The 16,125-nt window shown below is 36.8% G+C and overlaps 1 protein-coding gene across 1 annotated transcript in view; it reads right to left on the bottom strand.

The window, feature by feature from the left end:
* Positions 1-877: 877 nt before the first annotated feature.
* LOC118723110 (selection and upkeep of intraepithelial T-cells protein 1-like) overlaps positions 878-16,125 on the bottom strand; it is a 124,397-nt gene continuing 109,149 nt past the window's right edge. The window contains exons 7-9 of the mRNA XM_045583823.1: positions 6,601-6,705; positions 3,469-3,591; positions 878-1,045 (exon numbers count right to left, since the gene is read on the bottom strand). Coding sequence (XP_045439779.1) covers positions 1,029-1,045; positions 3,469-3,591; positions 6,601-6,705 — 245 coding nt within the window. The 3' untranslated portion in view covers positions 878-1,028. The remainder of the gene's footprint in view (positions 1,046-3,468; positions 3,592-6,600; positions 6,706-16,125) is intronic.

Raw genomic sequence — 16,125 nt, 5'->3', positions numbered from 1 at the left:
TGATATCCAAGGGAAGGAGAATATGGACATCCCAACCCAAAAAGGAAAACAAATTTGCTTTTTCTCTACTTTTTTGTTCTATTTGGGCCCTCACTGGATTAGATGTTGCCTGCCCATATTGGTGAGAGCCATCTGTTTTACTCAGTCTACTGATTCAATTGCTAATCTCTTCCAATAACATGCTCATAGTTACAAGTTGATGCACAAAATTTTATTTACACTTTTTTTTTCTAATAAATTAATGTATTGGAGTTATATTGGTTAATAAAATTATATAGATTTCAGGTGTACATTTCTATAATATGTCATCTATATTTTGTACTGTGTGTTCACCACCATAAGTCAAGTCTCCTTCCATGACCATTTATTCCCCCTATATCCTTTTCTTTCTTCCCCTACCCTCCTTTTCCTCTGGTAATCACTGTACCGTTGTCTGTGTATGAATTAGTTTATTTTTGTTGTTGTTTAATCCCTTCACCTTTTTCACTCAGCTCTGCAACATCTTGCTCCTTTGATAGCTGTCAATATGTTCTCTTTAAGTTGACACATAAAATTAACAAATAACCATCACAGCCTATGTCATGAATCAAAAGTATTTTATTTTGTAATTTTACCTAATTTTAGTCTCAGTTTAAAAATCAGAGATTTAAGTTTATTTATATAGATTATAATAATACATTGCAATTATTGCAGGAAAATATTTAGATCTTATGGTACATTTATTTGTTTCTTGGCTTATCACTTTTCTACATATAGATATTATGTTGCTTGAGATCTTAACTGTGGTGTGGTCACACTTGGTATAGGTAATTTCTCAAGTAAATTTGCAAGGAAAATACTTATGTAGTAAATATACTGAAAGACTACAAAATATCTATGAAATTTTTTATTTTGCTCTCATACACTGGCAATTATTTGGCTCTATACAAAAATACAGGTCCTTGGTCCAAAATACCTTTTCCTCAAAGTTTTCATCACTGGTTCTATTGTTCCAAAGTGTCCTGTGTTTCAGATGAGTAGTCAGATGTTCATTCTTGTGAAGTATCTATTAGAGAAGCAGTGACTGTTGTTATTAGAGGTACATGGATTCAAGTATAGTTAAACTTAAGATATGGGGAGGAGTGCACATCAGAGGCCATGATGGTACTCACTGACATTCAGAGGATAATGAAAATCAAGATAAAAATCTACATTTTATAGACAGAATGAAATTGGAGAAGAAAAAGAATGTCTTTGATTGTAATGCTTTATAGGGTTAAATTCTATAGCAGAAACCAGTATCAACTATCATTTTAATGTAAGTTACATGTGTTATTCAAGAACTTTGAGTGGATGAAGAGATACATACAGAGGAGCAAAGATATTGGTTTAAATATCATGTCACAAAATTTGAGGGCTGCCTACTACAAATCTGGAGTATATCATTTATACAAGGAAGTGAAATCTCTCCCAAGACAGATGTAGTTCAAATCCACATTGGAATAGTTAGAATATATTTGTTAAGGGAGTTAAATGATATGGTTTGGAAGTGAAATGTTAACTCACATATCACAGCTATGACTCATTCCTTTGGCAGTGCAATTCAAGAAAAGGAAGCCTGACACCTTTGCAGTTGCTTGACTTAGATAGAAACAAGCCAGGACAAGACACATACTTGGCCCCTTTCATAAAAGAAACCCCCTATTCAAGGGCTTAGAGCTGTAGTGGGTACTACCAAATTATGACCAATTGGGGGACCCTTTCCCCCCTCCCTACTTGGGAATCCATTCTGTGGGACTCTTTCCCTCTCTCCATGTGGGAGTCTGTACTCATTCTTCAATAAATCTCCACCGCTGCTATAAAATAAAAAATGATGACCAATTGGAATTTATCTGATTCTTTCTCAGACAGAAGGGAAAGCCCTAAGCAGTGGCAAGAAGGAAATAAAATGAGCCTGTGTTAGAATGAGTACAGCCCTTCTCTGGCTTTTATGCTGTTACTTCTGCTCTTTTCTGTTGGCATGGCACTCTTTTCTGTTGGCATGGCACTTTTTTCTGTTGGCATATACAGAAATTGCTCATTGTCTGGATGGTATGCTACCTCCCCCTGTACTTGTGCCTTCATTATCATATCAGGAAGGAGGAAGAGCCTAAATATAAACCTTTCTTGAGGCAAACACACATTTGTCTGGCCTTTCATGCCCTTGTCCTAATTTTCTTTCTGATAGCTTGCCCTATTTGCATGAGCCGTCCTTCACAGTAGAAGGAAATATCTTTGTTGAGTTTACAGATCTAAATTATTTGGTGCCATTTTAGTAATTGGTCTGAAGCTTAACTTAAATTTAAATAGCAGTAGGGCCAATCTACACTTATTGAAGTTTAACTCTCTTTTAGAAAAAGTTTTTACTAAGGAGTAGCAATTTCCCCATCCATGTCTATATTCATCATTTCCCTTGGGATATTGTTGGTGTAATACACAGATAGTAAATAATAAGGTGCAGATATTCAGATTCTGTGACTTCCCAAATATCTTCACCTTTTTCTATTCCCAATACTAGAATTAGAATGGGGAGAAATGCTTAAAAAAAAAAAAAAAGACTAATATTTAAGGATCTAAGACCCACATCACAGGAAAAAAAAAAAAAAAACCCTCTAGAACTAAATACCAAACTGAGGCAAAATGAGAAAAGTTGCAGTCAGTGGGAATTTTCTCAAAGTTTTATTCACAGGCCTGGAAGGGCAGGATATGCAACTTACTAGTAGATATGGTCTTTATTCTTTCTCACTATATATCCCCCAGGTCTCTAAATGAACTACATTGATTTATTAGTCTGAGTCAAGAAAAATGATTAAATAATTAATTAGGATTTGGAGCCACAGCATTCACAAAAGTATAAAATAAGTCTGTATTGGTTGCTCTGGCTCTTAGCCTATTACATCTGCTCTTTCTTTTTGCTTTTATTGATTTTTACATGAGAATCGCTTATGATATGAATGGTATGGCACCTCTCCCTATACATGTGCTTTCATTACCATAACTTATGATAGTAATGTAAAACTTATGATTTAGTTGAAGGAAGAATTCCATTGAAATATCAAAGGGGACCTCCCTTGTGAATCTGCAGCAAATTTTCAACAATTAATTGGTCACCAGCTAGGCATGGTTGGGCTGAGGTCTTTCTCTGGTGCTGCCCAGTCTTTAATGTAAATAGTAAAGCCCCCATTCCCACACGTATGTGTTCTATCAGTGAAAGGGGATTTGGTAATGTAGTGGGATGAGTATTTAGCAAGGCAGGAGGTTATTGCTAAAATGTCCCCATTCTGCTTGCTGATGGAGAAGAAACATGTGGATATCCCATGATGCCATTTTTTCAGAGTTTATTTGACCCTATAACAGAAGTTTCAGAGTGCAGGTTAACCATACAAGGGATTCAGGTGGAGGTTTAGGTGACAATGTCATCAGAGCTCCCACCCTCACCATCTCACTTACCTTCCAGGGTACAAAGCAGACCAAAAATGAGTGGCGTGAAAAATGTCATCAGTACACACAGGATCTCAGACATATCACTCATCCAAGTACTATAAAATGGGGCTTCGACATCCAAAACAGAGGCTGGAAAAGAGAAAATTAAAAACCACCAACAATATATATTTTTTAAAGAAAACCAAATGGAAACTGGAAAGTATGCACAAATAAAGAAAACAGTCCACTTAACAAGGGCAGGAGGAGCACTGAAAAAGGAAAATCTGCCTTCTAACCTTCATTTACTTGAGTGTGCCTTTCCTAGGCCTAATTTGGGACAGCAACTCCAGGCATTATGACGGGATAAGACTTTGTAGTTTAGATGATCCAGAGGGTGCACGGAATTTGGGCTGAGTCATGAGTGCACACCAGGAGGGGTCTACTCATGTATCTACAGGTATCTGAAAACACACTCATTTGTTTTCATGCACTTGGTTAGGAGCTACAGAGGCAAAATGTTCTAGAAGCATCATAGAGATAATAAATTGGACCTCTGACCATTTGAATAGAACAAAATTGTCTTTAATTGCAGCTCAGTAATGGAAAACTAAATTTGAATATGTAATGTATACTGAATAGGACCATGATGTTGAAGGAGCTCAAATTCAATCCACTTAAGTAACAAATGGACAAAGATAAAGGAGCCATTATACTAAATTCAAGACTGTAAAATGCTTTCATTGTGATGAGGCCATAGAAGGACTAGACAGAAGTTAAAGATGATGGTTTTCATTTCATTAATGTAAAACGTGGTCTCTTAAAATGTAAGCTCCAGAAGGTCAGGGCCTTTTAGGTTTTTTTGTTCATTGTTGAATCCCCAGTGTTTAGAAATGAGCGTGGAACATAGTAGGCCCTTATTAAAAATCTGTTAAATGACAACACTCATCAGAAATCAGAAACAAGTTTAGATATTTCAATTAAGAGATAAAATCTTATAAAAAAAAATACTCATATATGTTTCAAAAATTGAAAGAGACAATTCAGAAAATATCCTTCCAAATAGAAGGAATAGTATGCGTAAAAATATGGAGTTTTACTTAGATGATTGAATGAAGATGTGGTACATATATATGATGGAATACTACTCAGCCATAAGAAAAGATGAAATCCAAGACACTTTTCTTTAACTTTCAAGAATATTTAAGGTATTAATTAACTTCAGACTCAGTAAATTATGTTTATGCTTTAATGTTCCCCTTTCAGAAAGCACATAATTGGATTTAAATTCTTTAATCTATTCTGTCTAAAAATTATTGTATTTAAATATTTCATTATCCCTTTTGCTTATTAATATTTCAAATCTCTAACATTTTTCTGTGCTTATTTGACCTTTCTATTTTATCTACACAGTTCCACTCTTCTTTTGTTTTCTTATAATGTATCTTTAATAACTTCACTTTCCTTTTTATAATTTTAATCATCCCATCTAATGATTCCATTTGTATTCATTATTGAGTCAATTCTATTTCTAAGCTACTCAATATGTTATAGCACCCTCCATGGACTAAAAAATCCACTTTGCTGTATTCTTCTTTTGTCCTTCCCTGTGTCCAGTGCCAAGTGATGGATCAACATGAAGAGAAATATCTAATGGTACAGGTGTGTGCCCTGACTGGGATTTCTTAAGAACTCAATAGGAGAAGAATATCTAATAGATTTACCTAGATGTTTACCATTTTTCCTACTCTTCTTTAATTCCTAACATCCAAATTTCCTTCTGTATTATTTTCCTCTATATGAAGAATTTCCTTTAGGAATGCTTCTAAATAGCTAAAAAATAACTTGAAAATAATTGTTGGTAGATAGATATAGATTGGTAGATAGATATAGATGTTGCAGCACATATATTGTTATCAGAGGGTGTTTTTGGTAGTTAGATTTCCCCATAATGTTGGAAAAAGAGTACCATCTTATACATTCTTACATATTACTACTTTCTAATTAATCCTGATTGGATTGTATTCTCAACTCATTTATTTCTTAAGGTTTGAGGATTGGGTTTGTAACTGGAGGTGAAAATATATGTAATGGGCTTTGTTTGGGGCTAGTTCAGTAATAGATTTGAAAAAACTCTCCCAAATAATAAAGTGATCTTTTTGTTTATCTTGTCATTGTCTTATGTAAATAACTCCCAGAAACTGCAAGTGAATGAAAGGTATTGCTAATTACCAGATACTATCATAATAAAGTACATGATGTACACTAATAAAAAAGATGCAAATTGACCATATCTTTGCGACATCCAACAGCCAATCAGGAGCGAGTATGTAAATTATCCCAACAAAGGTGGTGGGTCAATTTGCATACACAGGCACCAAGCAGCTGGAGGTGAGGCAGGATGCTTATGTCATCACCATGGCAATGACACAGGTGTTCCGCACCCCCCCAACTCCCCGCCAGCCTCTCTAGGCCTCTGGACAGTGTGGGAAGGCAGAAAGGTAGCTCTGGGCCAGAGTGAAGGCAGTGCCAGCAGCCAGGGGAAGAAAAGCCCATTCTTGCACAAATCTTCATGTATCAGGCCTCTAATATATTACAATTACAGTTCTAATAGCATCTATATCTATCTATCTATATCTATATCTATATCTATATCTATATCTATATCTATATCTTTATCTATAGGCAAAATGATAAGCTTTCAATAGTTTTGATACTGAGTAGAAAATAAAATAAATAAAATTATGATTTTATATTTTTTATTAATTTTTCAAAGATCCATAATTCAAAAATGTTTTGAATCATGGGTTTAGAACCAACATATAGGTGACATCAGTAACTGTGTTTTGTAAATGAGTGTCTGGACTTCATAAGTTTGAATTAAATGTCCATAAAATCTGAACAAATCTATCTTTCCCTTGGTGCACAGCAAATATCACCATGAGTAGTGGCAGACATACACAATCAGTACTGCCTAAAACTTTGGCCTCTAACAGTTCAGGGAACAGAATCTGAAGACTTTTAGATATCACTTGAACTCTGTCCCTTCTTCCTGTTACTTTAAATGTCACTAAGCTTTATGAAAATGCCTTCTAGTGAAGAGGGTACCAGCCAAAGAAGAGATGACCTAAAAAAATATCCCACTTTTCTAGTTTCACTTACCTTTATCTCGCAGATACCAGTAGATAGGAAAGATACTAGCATGCATCAGCAATGGTAAACACTCCAACCCCATTTCCCCAAAAATGTGGCAATTGTTTTGTATATCTGAAAAAGAGTCAAAGAGAAAAAGAATAAGGAAGGAGGAATTTAGGGATACAGTGGAATAAGAACAATGTATCCCTGGGTACAGAAAAAATTTTTAAAGGTCTTATTGCTCTGTCTACATAGAGATATTCAACCTCTGTCAGAGCTCAGGCATGAAGGGCAAGAATGTGGGTAAAGATAAAGCCAGGAATCAGTGCTCACAGTCATTTTGGCTAGGGACAGAGCAGGGTTAGGAAGAATGACCTCTTCTTACTTCTCCCATTCGGTGCAGCATGTAATTAGCCTGGAAATAAGATCTAGAAAGAGTAGGGGCCTGGTCACTAATATGTAAATATTTAAGGGTCTAAAGTTTATGGGACCAACAAAATACTAGTGTTGGGAAACTATTGTTAGTTCACACAACAAAATGTGCCTTGGAAGCCAAGAATTTTATAGATGTAAAAGCCTTAAGTTATAATACAAGGCTCTTCTCCAGAGCATCCCAGCTATTCAGATAATCTTTACTTGAATATTTATTTCTAGGGAGCTTACTGAAGTGTGAGAAATATCATTTCAAGGCTAGACAACACTTCTTATTAAACTACTAGAGGTCCGGTGCACGAATTCATGCACCGGTGGGGTATTTCGTTCTGTCCTGCGAGATCAGGCTGAAACCAGCTCTCTGGCATACCCCAAGGGGTCCTGGATTGCAAGAGGGCACAGGCCAGGCTGAAGGACTGCACCAGTGCAAATCATGGCTAGGGAAGGATGCAGGCAGTTAGTGAGGCAGGGAGAGGCTGTGGGAGGGCTTTAGGATGTGTCTGGCCTGTCTCACTCAGTCCCAATCTGCCCACACCTCAGCAGCAAGCTAACCTACCAATCAGAGCATCTGCCCCTTGGTGCTCACTACATGTCTTAGCGACTAGTCAACCAGTCAACAGTCTGCCCCCTGGTGATCAGTGCATGTCCTAGCGAGCAGTTGAGCAGCCTCAGCATATCATTAGCACATTACATTTTGATTGGTTGAATGGATGACTGTATGACTGAACACTTAGCATATTAGACTTTTATTATATACAATAATTTCTTATATCAAGCTAGATTAAAGAAAAGATTCATTTACTGATTCATAACATTCCTAGAGGAAAATGATAAGATTGTTGGGTAATTCTGAGACATATATTGCAAAAAAATAACTATAAATACTTGGCTTAGAGTAGAGAAAATCCAGAAAGGAATGTGGGTTTTGTTTCTATTTTGCCCAAAATCCCAAACAAGATGAACCTGAAGAGGCCCACACCTAGACACATTTCAATTAAAATGCAAAAGGTTAAAGACAAAGAAAGTATCTTAAAAGCAGCAAAATAAAAGTAGTAAGTTACCTAAAACAGAGTTTCCATAAGATATTCAGCTGATTTCTCAAAAGAAACTTTGAAGGCCAGGAGAAATTGGCAAGAAATATTCAAAGTGAAACTCTAAAAAGATGGTGCTGGCAGGATGGAGGTGAGGGAGAGGAAGTGAGTAAGTGAGGAGATGAAAGGAGAGTGTGTGGTATATGTGTGAATGAGTGAAGGACAGTTAAATCCAGCAGGAGCATCAGGGGCTAGCAAACCAGGCTCTCTTGGACAGAGAGAGACTACCATCACTGCAGGCACTTTCCAGACTGTGGGGCTCGGGCACTTAGCCTACACCATCTTGAAGGGGAGAGCAGCCACTTCTAGAAACTCATCAGCGCCACCACCCAGACAGACCTTGGACACTGCCCATGACTCAGCTTCCACTCCAGCCAAAATCCTGCTGCCCCACCCACAGTCCTGCAGATCCTGGGACCTCCACCTCCAAGGGGGCACCACTCCCACAGCAGTAAGTGAAACTTCCCCCCTCCCCAGCTGAAGACGTCTGGACACCACAGATGCACATCTTCAGTGAGCAGGCCTCCTGGGCACACCACTACAAAGGCAGCTCTTGGGAACCACTGTGAGCCCCTGCTGAGTGTGGTTTTGTACAGATAAGGGTGCACTGTCCTTCAGTAGAAATTTGAATTCCCTCTTCGTGAATAGCTGCAAATAGACACCCCAGCTGTGCAACCTCAGCCCCAGGGCCCCCCCAGAGTGTGTGAGAGCTCTGTGTGGGCAAGTAGTACTGCCACAGTCATGCATTTTCAGTGAGCAGGCCCCCTGATCCCATCAATCCACAGGGCACTCTTGGGAGCCACTGTGTGCCCCCACTAGGTATGATCTTGGATAACATGGATACACTCCCCCAGCAGTAGGAATTCTGAATTCAGTCATCCAGGATACCTGCACACAGACACCTCAATTGTGTGGCTTCAGTGCCAGGGCTCTACAGAGTGCTTCAGGGTACCATGCTGGCAAAGACACTGTGGGTGCCCCTGTGAGTTGCCACCATAAGTGTAGCAGCAAAAACTGAGTCTTCCCACCTCACAGCTGCAGAACTCTGGACACCACAGTCACATGCTTTTCCAGCACACAGGCCTGCGAAGCCCACCATTCCATAGACAGCCCTTGGGTGCCACTGTGAGCCCCTTCTGGGAGCACTATTATACAAACATAAACATACTGCTGGGCTGTAGAAACTCTGAATTCCCTCTTCTGGGATACCTGCCCACCGACACCACAATCACATGGCTTCTGCACCAGGCCCTTTAGAGTACATCAGTACACCATGCTGGCAAATACACCATGGGAGCCCCTGTGAGCCACCACTGGGGGTATGTGTATCCAACCATGGAGACAGCAGCACAAGCTGAGTCTGCCCACACCACAACTACAGGATTCTGGACACCACAGCCATGCCTTTCCAGAGCACAGGCCTCCTAAGCCCCAATACCCCAACAATATGGTTCCTGGGTATCACTGTGAGTTGCTGCTGGGAACTTGGAATTTCAAACAAGGGTGCAAGACAGCAAAAATTGGAACACCCCTTTCATGGCTGCTGACTTCTAGACACCACAGTTGCACCTTTCCAGCCTGCAGGCATACATCAAGAGAACCCAAATAGCTCAAGTAGGGAGCTACACTATATTACCAATCCCAGGAGACCTGATAGATCACAACATTAGCACCATTCCTAAAAGAACCTGGTAGCAAAACAATCAGATCTATGATTAAAACATTACAGCAAAACATTGGAAGACAAAAAAAAAAAAAAAAAAAAAAAAAATCCCCAAAGGAAATAAAAAGAGGAATCACCAGAAAGGGAGTCAAATGAAAATGAGGCTTGTAACTTTTCAGGGAAAGAATTCAGAGTAATGGTTATAAGGATGCTCAAATGACTGGAGACAAAACACAAAACGCAAGGATAAATATATACAACTCAATGAGAATTATAAGGAGCTAACTGAAAATGCCACCATGAAAAGGAACCAAGAGTAAACGAAGAATGACATAGCTGCAATAAAGAACACAATAGAAGGCTTAAACAGTAGACTAGAAGAGGCTAAAGATCGCATCAGTGAATTAGAAGACAAGGTAGAAAAAAACACACAAAAACAGCAGCAACTGGACAGAAAATTTAAAAACCAAGGGGAAGGCCTAAGGGAGCTTTGGGACAACATAAAACAAAACAACATTTGCATTATAGGGGTACCAGAAGGAGAGGAGGTGAAGCAAGGAATAGAAAGCCTGTTTGAAGAAATAATGACAGAAAACTTCCCTGATATTGGCAAGAAAAAAACTAGGCAAGTCTGAAAAGCACATAAAGTCCCAAACAAGATGAACCCCAAAAGACCAACACCAAGACACATCATAATTAAATTGGTAAACACCAGTGACAAAGTAAGAATCTTAAAGGCTACTAGAGAGAGACAGAAAGTTACCTACAAGAGATATCCTATTAGAATATCAACTGATTTCTCAATAGAAGCACACCAGGCCAGAAGAGAATGGAATGAAATATACAAAGTGATGAAAAGCAAGGGATTAAATCCAAGAATACTATACCCAGTAAGGCTATTATTCAAAATTGAACATGGAATCAGGAACTTCACAGACAAAAAAGGCTAAGAGGTTTTATTACCACCAAGCCAGAAATGCAAGAAATGCTAAAGGGACTGCTAGAGAGAAAAAAAAAAAAAAAAAAAAAAAAAAAAGGAAAAGGAACAGGAAGGCAAAAAGAAACACCGACATTAAAAATAAAAAAGGCTGGGACTGGTTTGGCTCAGTGGATAGAACGTCAGCCTGAGGACTGAAGGTCCCGGGTTTGATTCCTGTCAAGGGCATGTACCTTGGTTGCGGGCGCATCCCCAGTAGGGGGTGTGCAAGAGGCAGCTGATCGATGATTCTCTCTCATCAATGTTTCTAACTTTCTATCCCTCTCTCTTCCTTTCTGTGAAAAATCAATAAAATATATTTTTTAAAATTAAAAATAAATCAATAAAAATGAAAATAAAAATAAATAAAAAAGATGACAAACAAGTACTTATCAATAATAACATTAAACATAAGTGGATTAAACGTTTAAATTAAAAGACATAGGGAAGCTGAATGAATAAGAAAACATGACCCATATATTTGCTGTCTAGAAGAGATCCGCCTCAGAACGAAGGATTCTCACAGACTGAGAATGAAGGATTGGAAAAAAAAATTTCAGGCAAATGGAAAGGAAAAAAAAGTTGGGGTTGCAATACTTACATCTGACAAAATAGACCTCAAAATAGAGATCATACAAGAGATAAGGAAGGTCACTACATAATACTAAAGGAAGCAATTCAACAAGAAGATAAAACTCTGGTAAACATATATGCACCCAATACAGGAGCACCCAAATACAAAAAACAATTTCTGGAAGATATCAAGGGAGAGAATGATAGCAATACAGTCATAGTAGGGGACTTTAATACCGCACTGACATCACTGGATAAATACTCTAAATAAAAAAAATCAGCAAAGAAACAACAATCCTAAATGACTCACTACATCAGATGGACTTAATTGACATTTTCAAAATATTTCACCCCAAAGCTAAAGAATATACATTCTTATCAAGTGACATGGAACATTTTCAAAGAGAGACAACATGTTAGGACACAAGCAAAGTCTCTTCAAATTCAAGAGGATGGAAATCATAACAAGCATCTTCTCAAATCACAATGGCATAAAACTAGAAATCAACCACAATAAAAACAATGAAAAAATCAAACACTTGGACGTTAAATAGCATGCTATTAAACACTGATTAGGTTACCAAAGAGATAAAAGAAGAAATAAAAAACATCCTGGAAACTAATGTCAATAAAACACAACAATCCAAAATCTATGGGACACAATGAAAGCAGTCCTGAGAGGGAAGTTCATAGCTCTATAGGCCTACTTCAAGAAAACCAGAAAAACTGGTAATAAATTATCTAACCTTACAACTTAAATAACTAGAAAGAGAGGAACAGAAAAGCCCACAGTATCCAGAAGGAAGGAAATAATAGAGATCAGAGCAGAAATAAATGACATAAAGACCAAAATAATAATAATAATAATAATAATAATAATAATACAAAGATCAATGAAATCAAGAGCTTGTTCTCTGAAAGAACAAACAAGATTGATGAACCTCCAGCCAGGCTCACCAAGAAACAAAGAGAGAGGACCCAAATAAACAACAAAAGAGGTAAAGTAACAACTGACCCCACTGATATACAAAGAATTATAAAAAATACTATGTACAACTCTATTCCAACAAACTGGACAACCTCGACAAAATGGACACGTTCCTAGAAAAATACAAGCTTCCAAAACAATCACAAAGAACCTGAATAGGCCAATAACTACTGATGAAATTGAAACAGTAATCAAAAGCCCTGGACCAGATGACTTCAAAAGGGGACTTTAACTGAACATTCAAAGAACTAAAACCAATCCTTCTCAGACTATTCCAAAAAATTCAAGAGGAAGGCAAACTTGCAAGCTCTTTCTATGAAGCCAGAATTACTCTAATCCTAAAACCAGATAAAGACACCACAAAAAAAGAGAATTACAGACCAATATCCCTGATGAATGTAGATGCTAAAATTCTCAACAAAATTCTAGCAAACTGGTTCCAGCATTACATTAGTAAGATCATGCACCATGATCAAGTGGGATTTATTCCAGGGATGCAAGGCTGATACAATATCTGCAAATCAATGAGCACGATACATCACATAAACAAACTGAGATACAAAAATCACATAATCATATCAATTGATGCAGAAAAGGCATTTGACAAAGACCAACACCCTTTTCTGATAAAAACTCTCAGCAAAGTGGGAATAGAAGGATCATACCTCAACATAATCAAAGACTTATATGACAAATCTACAGCCAACATCAAACTAAAACCATTTTCCTTAAGAACAGGAACAAGACAGGGATGCCCACTCTCATCCTGTTTGACAAAGTACTGGAAGTGCTAGTCAAAGTGATCAGACAAGAAGATGAAATAAAAAGCATCCAAATTGGAAAAGAAGAAGTAAAATCGTCATTATTCACAGATGACATGATAGTGTACATGGAAAACCCTAAAGACTGCATCAAAAAAATTATTAGACTTAATAAATGAATTTAACAATGTAGCAGGATACAAAATTAACACCAAGAAATCTCTGGCATTTTTATACACCAATAGTGAACTTACAGAGAGATTTAAAAACAACCCCATTTACCATTGCACACAAAAAAATTAAGATACTTTAGAATAAACTTAACTAAGGAGGTAAAAGACCTCTACTTAGAGAACTACAGGACGTTGAAAAAAAAGAGAGAGAGATAGAGGAAGATATAAACAGATGGAAAAACATACTGTGTTCATGGGTTGATAGAATAAACATCATTAAAATGTCCATACTACCCAAAGCAAACTATAGATTCAGTGTTAAAATAGCAACAGTATATTTCACAAATCTAGAAAGAACTCTCCAAAAATTCATCTGGAATAAAAAGAAAATTTGCAAGCTCTTTCTATGAAGCCAGAATTACTCTAATCCTAAAACCAGATAAAGACACCACAAAAAAAGAGAATTACAGACCAATATCCCTGATGAATGTAGATGCTAAAATTCTCAACAAAATGGGGTCAGTGATCCTAAGAAAGAAGAATAAAGTAGGTGGGATCTCAATACCAGATATCAAGCTGTATTACAAAGCCACTGTTGTCAAAATTACCTGGTACTGGCACAAGAATAGACATATAGACCAATGGAATAGAGAACCCAGAAATCGAGGTAAACCACTATGCTCAATTAACATTTGACAAAAGAGGCAAGAACATACAATGGAGTCAGGACAGTCTCTTCAATAAATGGTGCTGGGAAATTTGGTCAGACACATGCAAAAAAATGAAACTAGACCACCAACTTACACCATACACAAAAATAAACTCAAAATGGATAAAGGACTTAAATGTAAGATGGGAAACTATAAAAATATTAGAGGAATTCACAGGCAGCAAAATCTCAGATATATGCTGAAGCAATATCTTCACTGACAGAGCTCCTAGGGCAATGGAAACTAAAGAGAAAATATAGAAATGGAACTACATCAAATTAACAGCTCCTGCACAGCAAAATAAACCATCAACAAAACAACAAGAAAACCCACTGCATGGGAGAACATATTTGCCAACGACAAATCTCCAATAAGGGTTTAATCTCCAACATTTACAGGGAACTCATACAACTTAACAAAGGAAAGATAACCCAATCAAAAAATGGGCATCGGACCTAAATAAATACTTTTCAAAAGAAGACATAAGGAAGGCCAAGAGACATATGAAAATATGCTCAAAATCACTAATCATCCAAGAGATTCAAATCAAAACAATAATGCAGTACCATCTCACACCTGTCGAATGGCTATGGTCAACAAGTCAACAAATGACAAATGCTGGTGAAAATGAGGAGAAAGAGTAATCCTCATGTACTGTTGGTAGGAATGCAGACTGGTACAATCACTGTGGAGAACAGTATGGAGTTTATTCAAAAAACTAAAAATGGAACTTCCATTTGACCCAGTGATCCCATTTCTTGAAATATATCCAAAAAATGAGAAACACCAATCAGAAAGGATATATGAACCCCTATGTTCATAGCAGTACAATTTATAATAGCTAAGATTTGGAACCAGCCTAAGTGCACATCAGCAGATGTGTGGATTAAAAACTTTGACATGTCTACAGAATGAACTACTATGCTGCTGTTAAAAGGAAGAAACTTCTACCATATGCAACAGCATAGATAGAGTTGGAGAGCATTATGCTAAGTGAAATAAGTCAGTTATAGAAAGATAAATATCAAACAATCTCATTCATTTGTGAATTATAATGAACAACATAAACTTATAAGCAAAAATAGATCTAGAGACAGAAAAGCATTGATCAGATGCTCAAACCTCAGAGGGAAGATGTGGAGGGGAGGATTATGGGGGAGAGATCAACCAAAGGACTTGTATGCATGCATATAAGCATAAGTGATGAACACAGACAACAGGGGGTGAGGATGAGGGCAGGACTGGAGGGATAGGGACACAAATAAGGGATACGGACACATATGTAATACTTAAATGCAAAAAGAAAAAATATATATTCAAAGTGACGAAAAGCAAGGTCCTACAACCAAGATTATCCTATCCAGAAAAATTATCATTAAGAATGGAAGTATAGATAAAGAGCTTCTCAGACAAGAAAAAGCTAAAGCATTTCATCACCATCAGACCAATATTACAAAAAATATTAAAGAGTCTTCTTTAAGAAGAAGAAAAAATGTTTTTAAATATGAATAGTAAAGTGGCAATAAATACATATCTATCAATAGCTACTTTAAATGCAAATGGATTAAATACTCCAATAAAAAGATATATGAAGCCTGATATGAATAACAATCAAGACTCTTTCATATGATGTCTACAAGAGACTCACTTCAGATCAAAACACACACAGAGACTAAAAGTAAAGGGATGGAAAAATATATTTTATGAAAATGGAAACAAACAAATAAAAGCTGGGGTAGCAATTCTTGCACCAAGCAAAATAGGTCTTAAAACAAAACAAAACAAAACAAAAAAAGCAAGCAAAACTAAATTCATAGATGCAGGGAAAATTTTGATGGCTTCCAGAAGGAAAAGGGGTTGGAGAATGATGAAGGGATTAAGGAAAACAAATTGGTAGTTATAGAATAGTTATGGGGATATAAAGTACAGTATATGAAATATAGTCATAGTACTGTAGTAACTATGTTTGATGTGAGATGGGTACTAGATTTATCATGGTGAGCACTTATTGAGTTATAAATGTCTAATCATTGGGTGAATATAATATTGTATGTCAATTGTAATTTAAAAATTTTTAAATATATATTTAAAAAAATATATCCAAGTCAGGCAGAAAAATACTGTTTGTTAAGTCAACAAATACAAGCAATTACCAACAAAAAAGTTCAAAAAGGACAGATTTTCT

Source organism: Pipistrellus kuhlii, unplaced genomic scaffold (assembly GCF_014108245.1).
Source record: "Pipistrellus kuhlii isolate mPipKuh1 unplaced genomic scaffold, mPipKuh1.p scaffold_m20_p_2, whole genome shotgun sequence".
NCBI lineage: Eukaryota > Metazoa > Chordata > Mammalia > Chiroptera > Vespertilionidae > Pipistrellus > Pipistrellus kuhlii.
The sequence above is the reverse complement of the archived record's forward strand: the minus strand, read 5'-3'. Positions and strand labels throughout refer to the sequence as shown.